Source organism: Chrysochloris asiatica, unplaced genomic scaffold (assembly GCF_000296735.1).
Source record: "Chrysochloris asiatica unplaced genomic scaffold, ChrAsi1.0 scaffold00093, whole genome shotgun sequence".
In the NCBI taxonomy this organism is placed as follows: Eukaryota; Metazoa; Chordata; class Mammalia; order Afrosoricida; family Chrysochloridae; genus Chrysochloris; species Chrysochloris asiatica.
The window spans coordinates 10,451,652-10,467,014 of NW_006408611.1; the positions used below are offsets into that span (position 1 = coordinate 10,451,652).

General features: G+C 39.2%; 1 protein-coding gene across 1 annotated transcript in view; it reads right to left on the bottom strand.

Annotated features, from left to right (window-relative positions):
* The window catches only part of SUCLG1 (succinate-CoA ligase, alpha subunit), a 42,698-nt gene that overhangs the window by 16,693 nt on the left and 10,642 nt on the right, over positions 1–15,363 (bottom strand). The window contains exons 2-3 of the mRNA XM_006866605.1: positions 13,652–13,803; positions 8,282–8,398 (exon numbers count right to left, since the gene is read on the bottom strand). Of these exons, the coding sequence (XP_006866667.1) occupies positions 8,282–8,398; positions 13,652–13,803 (269 nt within the window). The remainder of the gene's footprint in view (positions 1–8,281; positions 8,399–13,651; positions 13,804–15,363) is intronic.

Here is a 15,363-nt window from a genome sequence, read left to right on the forward strand (position 1 = left end):
ATCAAGAAAGAAGAGCCATGAATGGAGCCTGAGAGGTGGCGGCAGAGGTAGTGGAATGGAGAGAAAGCTGCTGTGGAATATGGGTAAGAGGCTGGCTTACAGAATGTGCCCTTTGGGCATTTACACATTGGTTACAGGAGCTTTGTAACACTTGCCCAAGCAGGACAGAGGTTGAGAGGTCTCCTGACAGAAAGGCTGAAAACAAGGGCAAGGCATGCCTGTGGTACAGTAGAGAAGAAACATTCCGAGCTGGAGAACTGCGGCATCCTGAGTTGTTTCTGATCCTGAATTGGATCCTGTTTACTTCCCTAATAAAATCCATAATTGTGAATAGTGTCTATGAGTTTTGTGTGGCCAATGCAATGCATCATCGAACCCAGATATGAAGCAGAGAGTGCTGTGGGCAGGATGGTTGGTGTCAGAAGAGGGTAAAGAAAGTTGCAGGGTGGAGACATGTCTGACCTTAAACTCAGAATCAGCTTTGAACTATTTTTGAGTTTGAATCTCCTTCCTCCTTGTGAAGCCATGGGAAGTCTGACATTTTAATAGCCACATAGCTAGGAGGTGGCAAAATAAATGCACAAATCTATAGATATTCAATTCCAAGTCTCTGCTCTTTTCCGTTACAGTAGGCTGCCTTCCTATGACTGGGAAAACTCTAACTTAGTTGAGTTTTTTAGAAGGCTGTGCCACAGTATTGTATAGTGGCTATAAATACTAAGCCACAGAGCATACTGGGACAACTGGAAGGTGTAGAATTAAATATCTTTGAGAAGCATGCCTGAAGGATTCCTCACAGCCATGGAAACAGAAGAACTTTCTTTACTACACCCCTAATAAAAGAGGTATCTTGACAGAAAAAAGCAAAGCCATAAAGAAGACAGATCTCCTACAAATAAGGCCATGAGTTAAAAATAATTTTTGAAAAACTTGTTCAAAGTAATGGTGGGATGGATGGGGAAAAGAAAAAATAAAGTTTATAACCAAAAGAAGTCATACCACAGTCAAGTAAGTAATTTATTGAAAATATTGTATCTACCTCTTAGGATACAAATCCTGGTAGAAGCTGGACTGTGACAACAGATAATATTCTGGCAAGTGAAAAATGATGAAAAGTTCCCATTCATTTCACTCAGAAACACTTTATAAAAGCTGATTGGTAAGAACTAACATGTCAGAGAACTTCCAGAATTTCCCAAATACCGTATCTATTTGTATCACTATTAGTACTAAATGGATTGCCCAGGATTTATGGCTTGGCCAGAATTTTCACAGGGTTAGCAATTGGGATGTGCTATTTACATGGTGATGAAACCTAATACAAGCATACTTAACTCTATGATGAGCTGCTATGAGCATCCAATCAATTAAAGGGATTCTTCCTTGGGGGTGTGGCCTGCTTCCAATATAATGAACACAAGAGAGGGACTCTCATTCTCTTTCACTCTCTTCCATTGGGGACTTGGGACTTTACAATTGTCAGACTATTTTTTACAGTGAACCTCTCTCTCTCTCTCTCTCTCTCTCTCTCTCTCTCTATATATATATATATATATATATATATAACAGATACAAGTTTTACTGGTTTTGCTCCTCTAGAAAGCCTAAGATATGTGGTACCAGATGTGGGGTTCTAGAAAAGCAAAATCACAAGGATGAGTTTTCTAAATTGGTCCTCTAGCCTGACTAATTTTAAAGGCACTGATAAAGGTGGAAGCATGTCTGACCTCCACTTCATAGGAATCAGCCTTGGGCTAATTTTGTGTTTGGTCTTCTTTCTCTCTTACGGGAGCCAAAGGAAGTCAGACATGGTCTCCACTTAGTTTAAACAGTTGGTGCTATGAGTAGAATTCATTGCAATGGCTCCAGACATAGGAAATTATGAGGTTTTGTAAGACAAAGAACAAGGGCTGATATTCTTATGAATATACACATTTTTTGTTTTCTTTTCTTTCCTATGTGTGCATCAAATATTTATGCTTTGTTAATTTGTGAAATAAAAGATGTAAATGGGGTCAGTGCATTTTAGGTTATACACATTTATGTTAGGCGCAAGTATGATTTTACAATTTTCTTTATTTAGAGATAATGCATATAGTTTATAGGTTTCAAGTTGACAAGGGTAAACTGTAATAGTTAGGGTTCTGTGTCAACTTAAATAGGCCAGGATTTCAAAAGGTTTAACAATTGTGATGTACTTATTCCCATGGTGATAAAATCTAATACAGGCATAGTTAACTCTTTGATGAATAACTGTGAGCAGCCAATCAATTGAAAGGATGCTTCCTCGTGGGTGTGGCCTGCTGCCATATAATCAACATGTGGGAGGGACTCTCACTCTTCCTCTAGGGACCAGGAACTCTACAACTATAAGCCATTTCCTTGATAATAAACTTAACTAAAACAAAAATACACACACATATAGATATAGATACATATGTTTCACTGGGTTTGCTTATCTAGAAAACCCAGCCTAAAACACCCAACAACAAAAAATTTCATGAAAAGCAAGCCAAGAAAAAAAAAGGCTAATGACAAAAGAAGTCTACCAAGAAGAATTTTAAAAACAGATCCTCTCAATGTTTTAAGGTCATAAATTCAGCCACAATAAAGTTCATAAAAACAACTTTAAAAAATTACAGCAAAAAGACCTGAAATAATCACTCTACAGAAAATGTTAATTTGTAACTCTTTTTTAACTTTTGAACAACAGTATACTCAAAAACACATAACATACATTATGCACACACACAAGAGGGTGACCAAAGTTATCTGCACTCTGGTTATATTAAAACTTTTGTTGGCTACACTGTCTTTTCAGCACTTTCCACTCAAGGTCACTGTTGCGTAGGTATGAACGTGGGCATCTGCAAACAAAATTTGGATCAATACTCAAAGGAAGGTAAAGTTTCTTTTAAAAAACCATTACTGGTGACAAGACACAGATTCATCACTAGGAACCTGAGAGTAAACAACAGAGTACAGAATGGAAACATCCTCTATCACCAACCAAGAAAAAGTTAAAAACTCAACCATGAGCTAGAAAATTGATACTTACAGATTTCTGGAATTCTCAAAGGCCAGCATTGTAACACTATCTGGAAAAAGGTTCAACAATCAACAGTGCTCATTACAGACAATGCCACTGAAAAGCTGAAGTGTAAACTTTCTATTAAGCACAGAGGACTGCTATCCAAGGGCACTGTGATCTTGAGTAAAAATGCACATCCATAAACCTCTGCCTACACTTGTACACATTCTGCAAAAACGTCATTTCGAGGTGTTAAATCATCCTCCCTGTGGTTCTGATCTTGCACCATCAGACTTTCACCTGTTTGGTACCCTGAAAGCAGCCATTTGAGGACGAAGATTCACCTCTTAAGAATAAGTGAGGACGGTGCATTTGTGGCTCACAGCTCAGTCTGAAATATATATATATATTTTAAATAAGGGAATAAGAAAGCTTACTGACAGATGAACAAAGTGTATTGAAAAGCAAGATTGTGTCGAAAAATGATGTATTTGTTTTTTCTAAAAGTTGATTACAATAAATTCTACAGTCAAAATGCAGATAATTTTTGACTCACCCTATATTTTATGTATGTATGTGTGTGTATACACACACACACACACACACACACAAACACACATAGTTATTCTGATCCATAGCGACCCTGTATAGGGTTTCCAAGGAGTGGATTGTGTGCTTGAACAGTCAACCTTGTGGTTTAAACTGACTGCAGTTCAGTGCATTAGCCTACGCATCACACCAGGACTTCATATGTGTGTGTGTGTGTGTCCATGTGTAGAGAGAGAGAGTTTTGGTGTGACGCTGTAGGATAAGCACTGAGTCACAAGGTATGTGTGTGTGTGTGTGTGTTGCTGCTGCTGCTGTTGTTGTTGTTATTGTTGTTAACTGCTATCAAGTCGTCAGTTCTGACTCATAGCTTCTCATTTTGGGTTTCTGAGGCTATAAATCTTGACATGAGCAGAAAGCTTCATCTTTCTCCCATAAACAGTCCAGTTCTTAAGCTACCAGAGCCTTAGTACTCTCCAAAATATATACATATGAAGTCAATCCTATTTTCAAGTTTAAAGTAAAATGAAAAATACATATTTGATTCTTTCTTACTGCAATTTAGTTTCGAATGGTGCAAATTAATACAACATGAAGTTCACTCACTGACAGCCATCCAATATGGAAAGTACCATGGACTGTCAAAAAGAACAAACAAATCTGTCTTGAAAGAAGTAGCGCCAGAATGCTCCTAGAAGTGAGGACGAAAATTTTCATCCTAGAAGTGAGGATGAAAGATTCCCTCTCTCGTACTTTGGACATATTATCAGGAGGGACCAGTCCCTGAAGAAGGACCATCAATGTAAAAATGGAAGGTCCAAGAAAAAGAGGAAGACCCCTAACAAGAGGGATTGACAATGGCATCAACAATGGGCGCAAACATAACAATTGTGAGGACAGCACAGGACTGGGCAGTGTTTCTTCTACTGTGCATAGGAAGCAACTCAACATGACCTAACAACAACAGCAACCATTTCAAGAGGTAGAATATGATCAAGAACTTCTGTTACTGAAGGAAGAAGTGCAAGTTGCATTAAATGTATCTGCCAAAAACAAAGCTCCAAGAATTGATGGAATACAAATTGAAATGTTTCAACAAACTGATTCGGTGCTGGAGGCCCTCAGTAGTCTAAATCAAGAAATTTGGAAGAAAGCTACTGGCCAAACAATTGAAAGAGATACATATTTGTGCTCATTCCAAAGACAGGTGTCCCAATGAAATTAATTCATTGAACAATTATCATTAATATCAATGCAAATAAAACTTTACTGAAGATCATTCAAAACTGGTTGTAGCACTACACTGAAAGGGAGCTGCCAGAAATTCAAGCTGGATTCAGAAGAGGAAGTGGAAAAAAGGATATCGTTGCTGATGTCAAATGAATCTTGGCTGAAACCAGAGAAAGGTGTTTACTTGTGCCTTATTGACTATGCAAAGACACCCAACTGTGTGGATTAAAACAAACTATGGTGTAAAGAATGAGTATTCCAGAAACCTTAATTGTGCTTATGAGGAACCTGCACATAGATCAAGATGCTGTTTGAACAGAAGAAGCAGGTACTGAATGGTTTAAAATCAGGGAAGGTGTGAGCCAGCGTTGTATTCTTTCAATAATCAGTCGCTAGCTTATATGAAGAATGTGGCATCAGGATTGGAGGAAGACGAATTAATAATCTGTATTATGCAGCTGACACGATCTTGCATGCTGGTAGTGAAGCAGATTTGAAATACTTACGGAAAAGATTAAAAAAAAAAAAATACAACCTTTAGTATGGAAGGATGTAAAATCATCAATGTAAAAAAAATGAAAATCCTCAGTACTGGACCAATAAAGAACATCATGATAAATGGAGACAAGAGTAACGTTGTTAAAGACTTCATTTTGCCTGGATGGGCAATGAACACTCATGGCAGCAGCAGTCAGTTTCAAAACACATACTGCGTTATGCAAGCCTGCTGCAAGACTTCCTGAAAATGTTAAAGAGCAAAGAGGTCACTTTGAAGGCTAAGTCACCTGATCCAACTGAAGGTATTTTACTTGCCTCATATGCATGGAAAAGAGTATCAAAGTATCGTGGACTGCTAGAAAAACACACAAATCTGTTGTGGAAGAAGAGCAGCCAGAATGCTCATTAGAAGCCAAAATGGCCAGACTATGTCTCTCATACTCTGAAGACTCATTATCAGAAAGGACCAATCTGTGGAGAAGGAAATGCTTGGTAAAGTGGAGGGTTAATGAAAAAGAGGAAAACCTCTAACAAGAAGGACTGACACAGTGGCAGCAGCAATGGGCTCAAGGGTAACAATTGTGAGGTTGGCACAGGACCTGGCAGTGTTTTGTTCTGTTGTGCATAGGGTTATTATGAGATGGAACTGAATCAAAAGCACCTAACAACAACATATGCATGTGAAAACTGGACACTGAACAAAGAAGACTGTAGAGCAATTGACGTATTTGAATTATGATATTGGCAAAGGATACGGAAGTACCATAGATTGCCAGAAGAATATACAAACCTGTCTTGAAAGAAGTAGAGCCAGAATGCTCCTAAGAATCAGAAGCAAAGGCGGCTTGCTTCTCTCATTTTTTGGACCTATTCCCAGAAGGGACATTATGCTTGGTACAGTGACAACAAAAAAAGAAAACCTGCTACAATATGGTTTGATGCAGTGGCAGCAACAGTGGGCTCCAACATAATAATAGTGAGGACCGTGCAGGACCCTGTAGGGTTAGCTTTTATTGTGCATAAAGCCGCTCTGAGCAGACAGACTTAAAGGCACCTAACACACAGCAATTCTAAAAGAAATGTAGTGTTTCCAAATGTAACTTAAAGTGTGCTTAAAAGGGAAAGTTGCTATGCTGTAAAGTACCTTTTGTCACCATTCTAAATTTAATCATTTCTTAGCTATTGTTACTAAAGAGCAAAGAATGTGTACTAGTTACTTTAAAATCACTATTATAATTTATATTTATTCATATAAGTTAAGAAGAGGCATGGAATACAGAGTTTATATTATCTTGTTATAAAAGCAAAATCTGAGATAGATAAAACTATGAAATTTAATTTTAAATACCTTTATGCATACGAATTTTTACACTAAACCTATATTGCTGTTATTGCGTGCTGTGTTGTTGGTTCCAACTAATAGGGCCCCTGCATAGGTTTCCGAGGATGCAAATCTTTGCAGGAGTAGAAAGTCTCAGCTTTCTCGCACAAAACCTGTATTAGTTCTATGCAAAAAATAAACCTCAGTTTAAAAAATCAATTAAAAGTTATCATTAACAATGCAATAATTTGGAGGAAATACTAGGAATCTGTGATTTGTAACTCTGACTCCACAATTTTGTTTTTTTGGCACAGACTCACTGTGCTATTTTGGATGCGATGCCTGTCACTATCAGCTGTGAGAACGTGGCAAGATCCCCAGCCTCTGGATGCCAGCGGTCTTGTCAACTACACAGGGATGATCAACAGCACCCTGCTCACAGGGTGATGAGGCCTGAGTCAGGTAGTGTAGGAGGCGGCTTCAATACATTCAGGGGAAAATTCCATTATCTTTTCATTTCATTTCTCCATGAACATTTTGAAGCATCCTCACATAAGAAGCCCTTAACATAGTGCCAGGCACACAATCACATTCAATAAATGCTAGGGAGTAGTGGCTGACAGGTGCATGACTAAGATCCAGGAAGACTAAAGGGCAAGAAAAGGATACCAAGGCAAATAGGAGCCAGGCCACAGCACTTCTGCCCTTGACAGCTAGTAACAGAGATGGTACAGGCTGTGGAGAAAATACCTTTAAATTCTCAGAAAACCGTCTGGAGCCTTAAGTTGAATTTCTCTAGAGTAGAAGGCATGTAGACTCCACAAAAACCACACAAGCCAAATCACCAATGCTTCTGAGAGGAAAACTGCATTTACTTTCCTGGAGCTTTGTGATCCACATATGTGAAGGGACAACACAGAGTAGATGTGGATACTCAATTTCCTAAAGTGGAGGCCAATGCAAACAGAAAAGTGCCAGCATTTCCCCTCTGCAGTGCATCTAGGAAAACTGACAATGGGGTGGGAGAGGGAACCGGGTGCAACAGGGTTGGGGGTATTGGTGGTGGGGAGTAATCTACAAAAAAAGGCTCTTGGTTGTTGTTAAGTGCCATCGAGTCAATTCCAACTCATAAGGACCCTGTATAGGGTTTCCAAGGAGCAGCTGGTAGACATGAACCTCCAACCTTGCAGTAAACAGTCCAGTGCTTAGCTTATAGCACCACACCAGAACGCCCGAGAAAGGTCCTGGAACCTAAGAATTGGGGAGATCCTGGAATACCAAACAGTCCTGACCTCACAGGATTAAGGTAAACAAACTGGTTTTTATTCCAATTCAAATTTCTCTAGGTTACTGAATTTTAAAATACCAAAAGGGATCTGATCAAGGTCTCTACCCAAAGTACAAGGAGCTCTGGTAGTGTAGTGGTTACAAGTCGGGCTGCTAACCGCAAGGTCAGCAGTTCCAAACTACCAGCTAGCTGTTCTGTGGGAAAAAGATGAGACTTTCTGCTCCTGTAAAGATTTACAGCTTTGGAAACCCTGTAGTGGTTATGAGTTGGAACCAGCTCCATGGCACACCACCAACCCCACCACCCAAAGTTTGCTCACTTTTCTTCTGCTTCTCTTTTCTTACCATATTCAGTCACCATTAATTACCTCTTTCACAGTATTAAAGATGGGTAAGTCCAGATGCATCTTGCCTCCTTTCCCTGGGGTTGTTCCTCCAACTAGTTTGGTGCCATAGTCTAATGCCTTTTGGCTATGAAAGGTGCCCTGGGGATAAAAACACAAGAATCGTGAGAGATCAGACTCAGGTGTCTGAAGAGAAGCCAAGGCAGTCTTAAGCAACTTAGGAAAAGAAAAACAAAATAGGTCAACCAGAGTACAGCAATGACATATCTCCAGCATTCTCTCAGCAATTTATTAAACACAGCTTTGAATCTTGAAGCCTAACTCTGCAGAGCCAAAATAGCTGTATTCCATTTCCAAACCAGGTTGATCAGAATACCCTGGTACTTTTAAAAGTACATCTTCTTTTCAGTGTTTCATAACTCCCAATGCCCTCACACTTCTGTCTACCCTGTTTATATATTTATTTTCTTTAGGCTAGTGTGGCAAAGGACAAACTGTCCTGTGTGGGGGGTGGAAGTGTAAATGAAACCTAGTTTGGTGAGCAATTTAGCAATTTACTGTTTAAAATTCATGATAACATTACTCTCTCACAACCTTGTCTCTCTATCACTTCAACGTAAACTTCTGACAAATTTACAACGTTGGTTCAATCTAAATCTCCACCAACTGTAAGATGCACTAATAGCCAAACAGTGGCTGAAGAAAAAACCAAACTGGTCACACTTAATGGTCACTGACTTTAAGTGCCCAGTCAATCTCCTGTATCTATGTATTTACTCATTTTCTACCTAGCGCAAGTTTTCTTTCCCTTCACTACTGACATTGTAGACAGGCTAATTCTTTGTTGTAGGAGGTTGTCCAGTACTTTAGGATGTTCAGCAGCATTTCTGATGGTAGAGCATGGCCTCTACTCATTAGATGCCAGTAGTACACTAGTTATGACAACCAAAATATCTCTGGTATCACTAAACATCCCCTAGAGGGCAAAATCACCATGCAATGAGAAGAGCTGTCCTAGACAATCATTCACACACTTTGCTACCTCCTTATTTCCAACACTTCCCAACCCATCCCTACTGTCAGGTGAAGAACTTGCTTCCTATTTCACAGAGAACACAGGTCCTGAGGGAGAAGAGAACTTTTATAAGCTTCTCTCATCAATCTATCTACTTACCCACACATACCCTGCCTTCCATTTGCATGGAAGAACTGTGTGTGCTCTGAGTAAAGTTCACTCCCTCCACTTGTGCACTCATCCGAAGTCCTCTAATCTATGAAGGACATCACTGGTCATGCACCCATGTTTTCCCTTATACCATCCATACACTCATGGTGTTAATTCTCTCACCTCTCCACTGAAACTTCTCTTGTCTAGTCAACAACTGTCACATGGCCAAATCCAATGATCAGTCCTTGGTCCTCATCCTACTTGATCTCTCTCTTAGTATCTATAATAGCTCATTATCCCCACTACTTAAAAGATTCTCTTTCCATTTAAATTTGTGCCCTGGATGATCTTGTCACATAACATGGCAATAAATATTATCTATACAGTGACTATTCCCATACAGACACACACACACACCACATATATGATCCATTCACACTGTCAACTGCCTACCTGGTATCTCCACTTGAGAGAACTAATCGGCATCTCAAATTTGCCACTCAGTATTCCTGATCACTTCCCTCTAGTCCACCCCTTTCCTTACCAAAAATATTAGTCATCCTTGATTCTCCTCATTCTCTTATATCCTACATCAGATTCAATAGTAAATCTTAATTTACTTGCAAAGTATATCCTGAATCAGACAATTTTTCACCTCTTCCTCCATGTTCTAAGTCATCAATCAATATCTCTTGATAGATTACTACTTGTGTTCTTTTCCAAAATATTCTCAATCAAGCCTCCAGAATGAGCCTGCAAAACCTAAGGAAGATCATGCCATATCTATGCTCAAACCCTCTGATGGTTTTCTGTTTCATTTGGAGTAAAAGCCCAACTCCATGCAATGACCTATAAGACAACACACAAGTTGCCTCCCCACATGAGAACCCCTAACTGCCTGACCTGACTCACGATTCTCCCATTGCTCAGTCCACTCTAGCTACCATGGTAACCATGCAGCGTCTACAAACATACAGCAGGCACACGCCTGCCTCACAGCCTTACTGTCCCCTTATCTGCAATGCAGTTCCTTCACATCTCAGCATGGTTTACTCCAACATCTCCTGTAGACCTGGACTCAAGAGGTCAGGCTTTCCCTGACCACCTGATACAAATCTATCACTACCCTCAACTAACTCTCTCTCTCTCTCTCTCTCTCTCACACACACACACACACACACACACATATAAAAAGAGCTCTGGTAGCACAGTGATTACAAGCCAGGTTGCTAACCTCAAAGTCAGCAGTCTGAAACTATCAGCTGTTCCATGGGAGAAAGAGATGAGGCTTTCTGTTCCCGCAAAGATTTCCACAACCTCGGAATTTCTATGCAGGGTCGCTCTGGATCAGAACCAACTCCACAGCACATAACTACCACCACCATAGATATGTATGTATACACACACATACATATACATAAATACACACACACACTCCTCTGTTACGTGGGTTATTTTTTCCATATCATTTGTATCTTGTAATATACTACATAATTTACTCGTTGATTTTGTTATTTTATTAATGTGCTTCTTTCTCCCCTACGCAAAAATGTAAGTTCCACGATTCCATGTCTGTTGTCTGCTTTGTTCTCTGCAGTATAGCACCTAAACCAACACTTCAAACAGTTGTTGAAGAAAATGGATGAGTCTCTGCAGTCATTCTAGTTCTATTGAAGGCACAAAAAGACGGGAAGCTTAAGAGGGACTTTTTAAGTTCTTTGAATCAACTTGTTCATATTTCAAAATAATAAAGTTGGCCCCAAGAACATTAACTGACTTTCTAAAGTCAGCGACTGAGTTTTGGAAAAAAACAAAGGTCAGTGCTCTCTGTATTAGAACAGAGCTAGACAAAGTGTGTCTGAAGACTCTTGTTGGTGTGAAATAAGAGGAAAAGGAAAGCGGCAAAAAATAAGAGGTAAGAAAAAATTACTAAAACTAGAAGAGATAAACTACGAAAGTGTTTGCAAACTTTTATAGAAGCATACTATTGCTATTACTTTTATGCTACTTTACAAAACTATTGATCCACAACAAGGTTGGTGGTTCAAACACACCAGCTGCTCCTTAGAAACCTTATATAGGGTCACTATGAGTCAGAATTGACTCGTTGGCACTTAACAACCACATAAACTGGCCTGTGGGATTTAGTCCACCACTTATTATTGCAAAGTGTCTGTAAATTAGGTCTTATGGGAACACTGCCATGCCCATTCATTTACACACTGCCATAGCTGCTTTTGCTTCAACAATTCATTAAGCAGTTGTAGCAGAAACCTGCTAAGCCTAAAATACTATCTCACCTATACACAAAAAGGATCCTTGTTCTAGATCTCCAAAATACTACAGAATTGACGTGACAATTCTTTTAATTACACAAAAATTATTAACTGCTTTTATCTTGTCAGATCTCCTTTAAGAATAATGAAAATCATGTGTTGTTGTGTGCCGTGAAGTCACAACATGCTGTGTGCAATTTCGACTCAGAGCAACCCTAGATAGGGTTTCGGAGGCTGTAAATCTTTACAAGACAAGAAATCCTCATCTTTCTCCTGCAGAGTGGCTGGTGAGTTCAAAATGCTGCCCTTGTGGTGAGCATCCAGCTTGTAACCCATTAGGCCTACTTTGGGTTGAAGACACATGGTATCTAATGGATTTGGTAGTATTTACTCATTTTTTAAAAATTAAGGTGTCTACTATTTGTTTTGTTGTTGCTAAGTGCCGTCAAGTCAGTTCTGACTCATAGCGACCCTGTATGGGGTTTCCAAGGAGCAGCTGGTGAATGGTAGAAATATAAGTTTAGTACAAATGTCTTTAATGACAATTTAGAAGTACCTGTCAAAATTTCAAATGCACAGACCCATTAACACCTAATTTTTTACTTTCAGGAATTTTTTATAGATATACCTATGATATAAATCATATATATGCTACATATGTTTTATTAGTAAAAACACAAGAGCTATTCTATATGTAACATATAGTGTCACATCAATTCTGCAGTATTTTGGAGATCTAAAACAGGGGCACTTTTTCTGTAAATGGTGAGATAGTATTTTAGCCTTAGCAAGTTTCTACTACAACTATTTAATGAACTGTTGCAGTAAAATTAGCCTGGAATCCTGGTGTGGTGCTGTAGGGTAAGCGGTGGACCACAAGGTCAGTTTGAACTGCAAGGGTGGCGGTTCAAACTCACCATCCACTCCTTGGAAACTATACAGGGTCACTAAGAGTCAGAACCAACTCAACATTACTTAACAAACCAACAACAACATATTGTTCTATAGAATAAACTCTGTAAAATACATGTCATAAATATAAATTTGTTTTATGTACAAGAGAAAAGGATCTGGAAAGCTACATGCCAATTAGTTAATTGTACTCCTGAGGAGTACAATAGTAGGTGACATAAGAGGGGAAAAAAGATTCTTATGTTGCATTTTACTGTGGAATCATATCACAGATACATTTCAACACAATGTAAATTCCATGGGGGGGGGAGGAGAGAGAGAGAGAGAGAGAGGATAAAAATGAATGAATGAGAATATTTCAGGCAATTGTGCCTGCACGCCCCCTTAAGCACTTGCCAGTAAGAAAGTTTAAGACAGGAATAGTCAATATACCTAAGGCCTAGGCTGTGTCCTACGAATCTCTCAGTTCCCATAAGTGTCTCTGGGTTTGAACAGTTCCCTACATAGACTATGGATTTGATGTTTAAAAGTGTGTAAACACCGTGTGTATTTTTTGCACATAGCCTAATCACAAGCCATACACTTTACCTAGTAGTTAATCAAAGAAACAGTGATCTGTCCAATGCTGGAGGAAAACTCGCTGTGTTGTTCTTGCTGATAGACAGTGAGTCTCTAGCATAGCATTGTTGTTGTGAGTTGTTGACTCGATTTTCAAGGTTTTGCCAAACACAAATGTTCATTTTTACAGGCTGATGATAGCACACAACCTTGTAGTATACAAACCCATTTTATAAAACTATACAATTTTTCAGTTGTTGCTGTTAAGTACCGTAGAGTCGGTTGCAACTCGTAGTGACCTGCACAGGGATTCCGAGGCTGTAAATCTTTATGGGAGCAGAAAGCCTCATCTTTCTCCCACGGAGAAGTTGGCAGTAGCAATCATGTATTATTACTTTTGAGACTTAAAAAAAAAAAAGTAATTTATTTGTTATTATCTCTTCTCTATACCGTAAAAAACAAAAGTCTAGATGTACATACCTGCTTACCAGTGAAACCCTGGCAAATAACTTTTGTGTTTTTATCAATATAGAGATTTTTCCGAGACGATGTATAGGAACAATGTCGAATTCCATTGTGCTGCACTGAAAAGTAAAGAAATATGACATAAGCTTTTGTGCCATGAGTTAAACCTAGTTAGAGAAGAAAGAAAAAAAAAAACCTCTAATACAGAGTTATCATGCAAATTTAAATGTCATTTTTAAAGTGAGACATGTTGACCATAGGAATAGATTAGAAAAAAATAAACCCAAACCACATTTTTCTAATTTCCAGAATCACGTCTTCACCTAGAACCAAACTCTTGTATTCTTAGTTTTTATTAATTGAGAAAGAAAAGTTGAAATTTATAATTTTTGTTCTACAGAAAGAAAACTTGCGATCAAGGATAAATGGTTCAAATTAAATCCAACCTCAGAACCAATCCACTGTGGTCTTGTTGAGTTCCACTCATGGGACCCCTAGAGACAGCACAGAACTGATCCATAATATTTTTGAGGCTATAAATTATTACCAGAGCAGACAGCCTCATCTTTCAGAGCGACAGGTGGATCTGAACCACCAATCTTGCAGTTAGCAGCTTAATGCATAACCTACTGCACCAACAGGGCTTCAAAACTAAATCCAAGGATTTCAAACTATTATGATTAAAGGAGCTCTGGTAGCATAGTGGTTATGAATCGGGTTGCGAGCCGCAAGGTCAGCAGTTCAAAACTACCAGCTGTTCCATGGGAAAAAGATAAGGCTTTCTACTCCCGTAAAGATTTACAGCCTCGGAATCCCTGTACAGGGTCGCTATGAGTCAGAACCGACTCCACGGCACATAACAACAACAACAACAACTTACTATCACTTCCATTAAGGCTCAGTAAACAGCCACATGTTTCCCCCATTTCACCCAATTTTTTCAAGTCATTCACTTGTAAATAATACAAGGGCTACAGGGTAAACTGTCAAGAATACTAGTCTGTTCCATAAAAAAATCCTAATCAAAAGGGAAGACATGCAGAACAGAATTTCAAAGTCTCCCATGCACTACAGTCTTTCTGAAGCCATGGAGAGTGGATGTACCCCTGAAATTATTGCCATTAGATAATCTTTAAACCTTAAACCAAAACCATCTCCTGAAGTCTTAAAACTAAACAATACCATATTGTAGTGGTGATAGTATTAAATGTCATTGAATCAATTCCAATTCACTGCTGAGGCCTCACAAAGCCCTGAGACTTGCTATGTGGACACCATGACCACACAGTGCTAAGTGGAGTGGGAGCACAACCCGTAGGAAGCAAAGGGTGAGTGGGGAAGCCTGCCTGAGACCTGAAGGATGAAGAGGTGCATTTCAGGTCAACAAGCAGTGACAGCCATTCCCAGCACTTCTCCATCAAGGAAGGCCAGCAATCCCCATGGCTGCAGGGCAAAGTTCCAGGGGAAAGGATAGAGGCTGGAGCCCAAATACAGAGTCTTGCATGCTAGGCTACAGAATTTAGATTTTGTTCCATGGAAGGGTTAAAGTTGAGAAGAATTCTGAGCAGAATCATTGGATCAAAGATGTCAGTGGAAAGGTTGGACAAAGTATGGACAAAGAGTCCAGTAAAGAATTACCCTTTGGTGCTGATGACAGAATTCGGGAGGTATAAATGAGCTCTGGTAGCAAGCATAGTGGTTACAAATCGGGCTGTGAACCGCAAGGT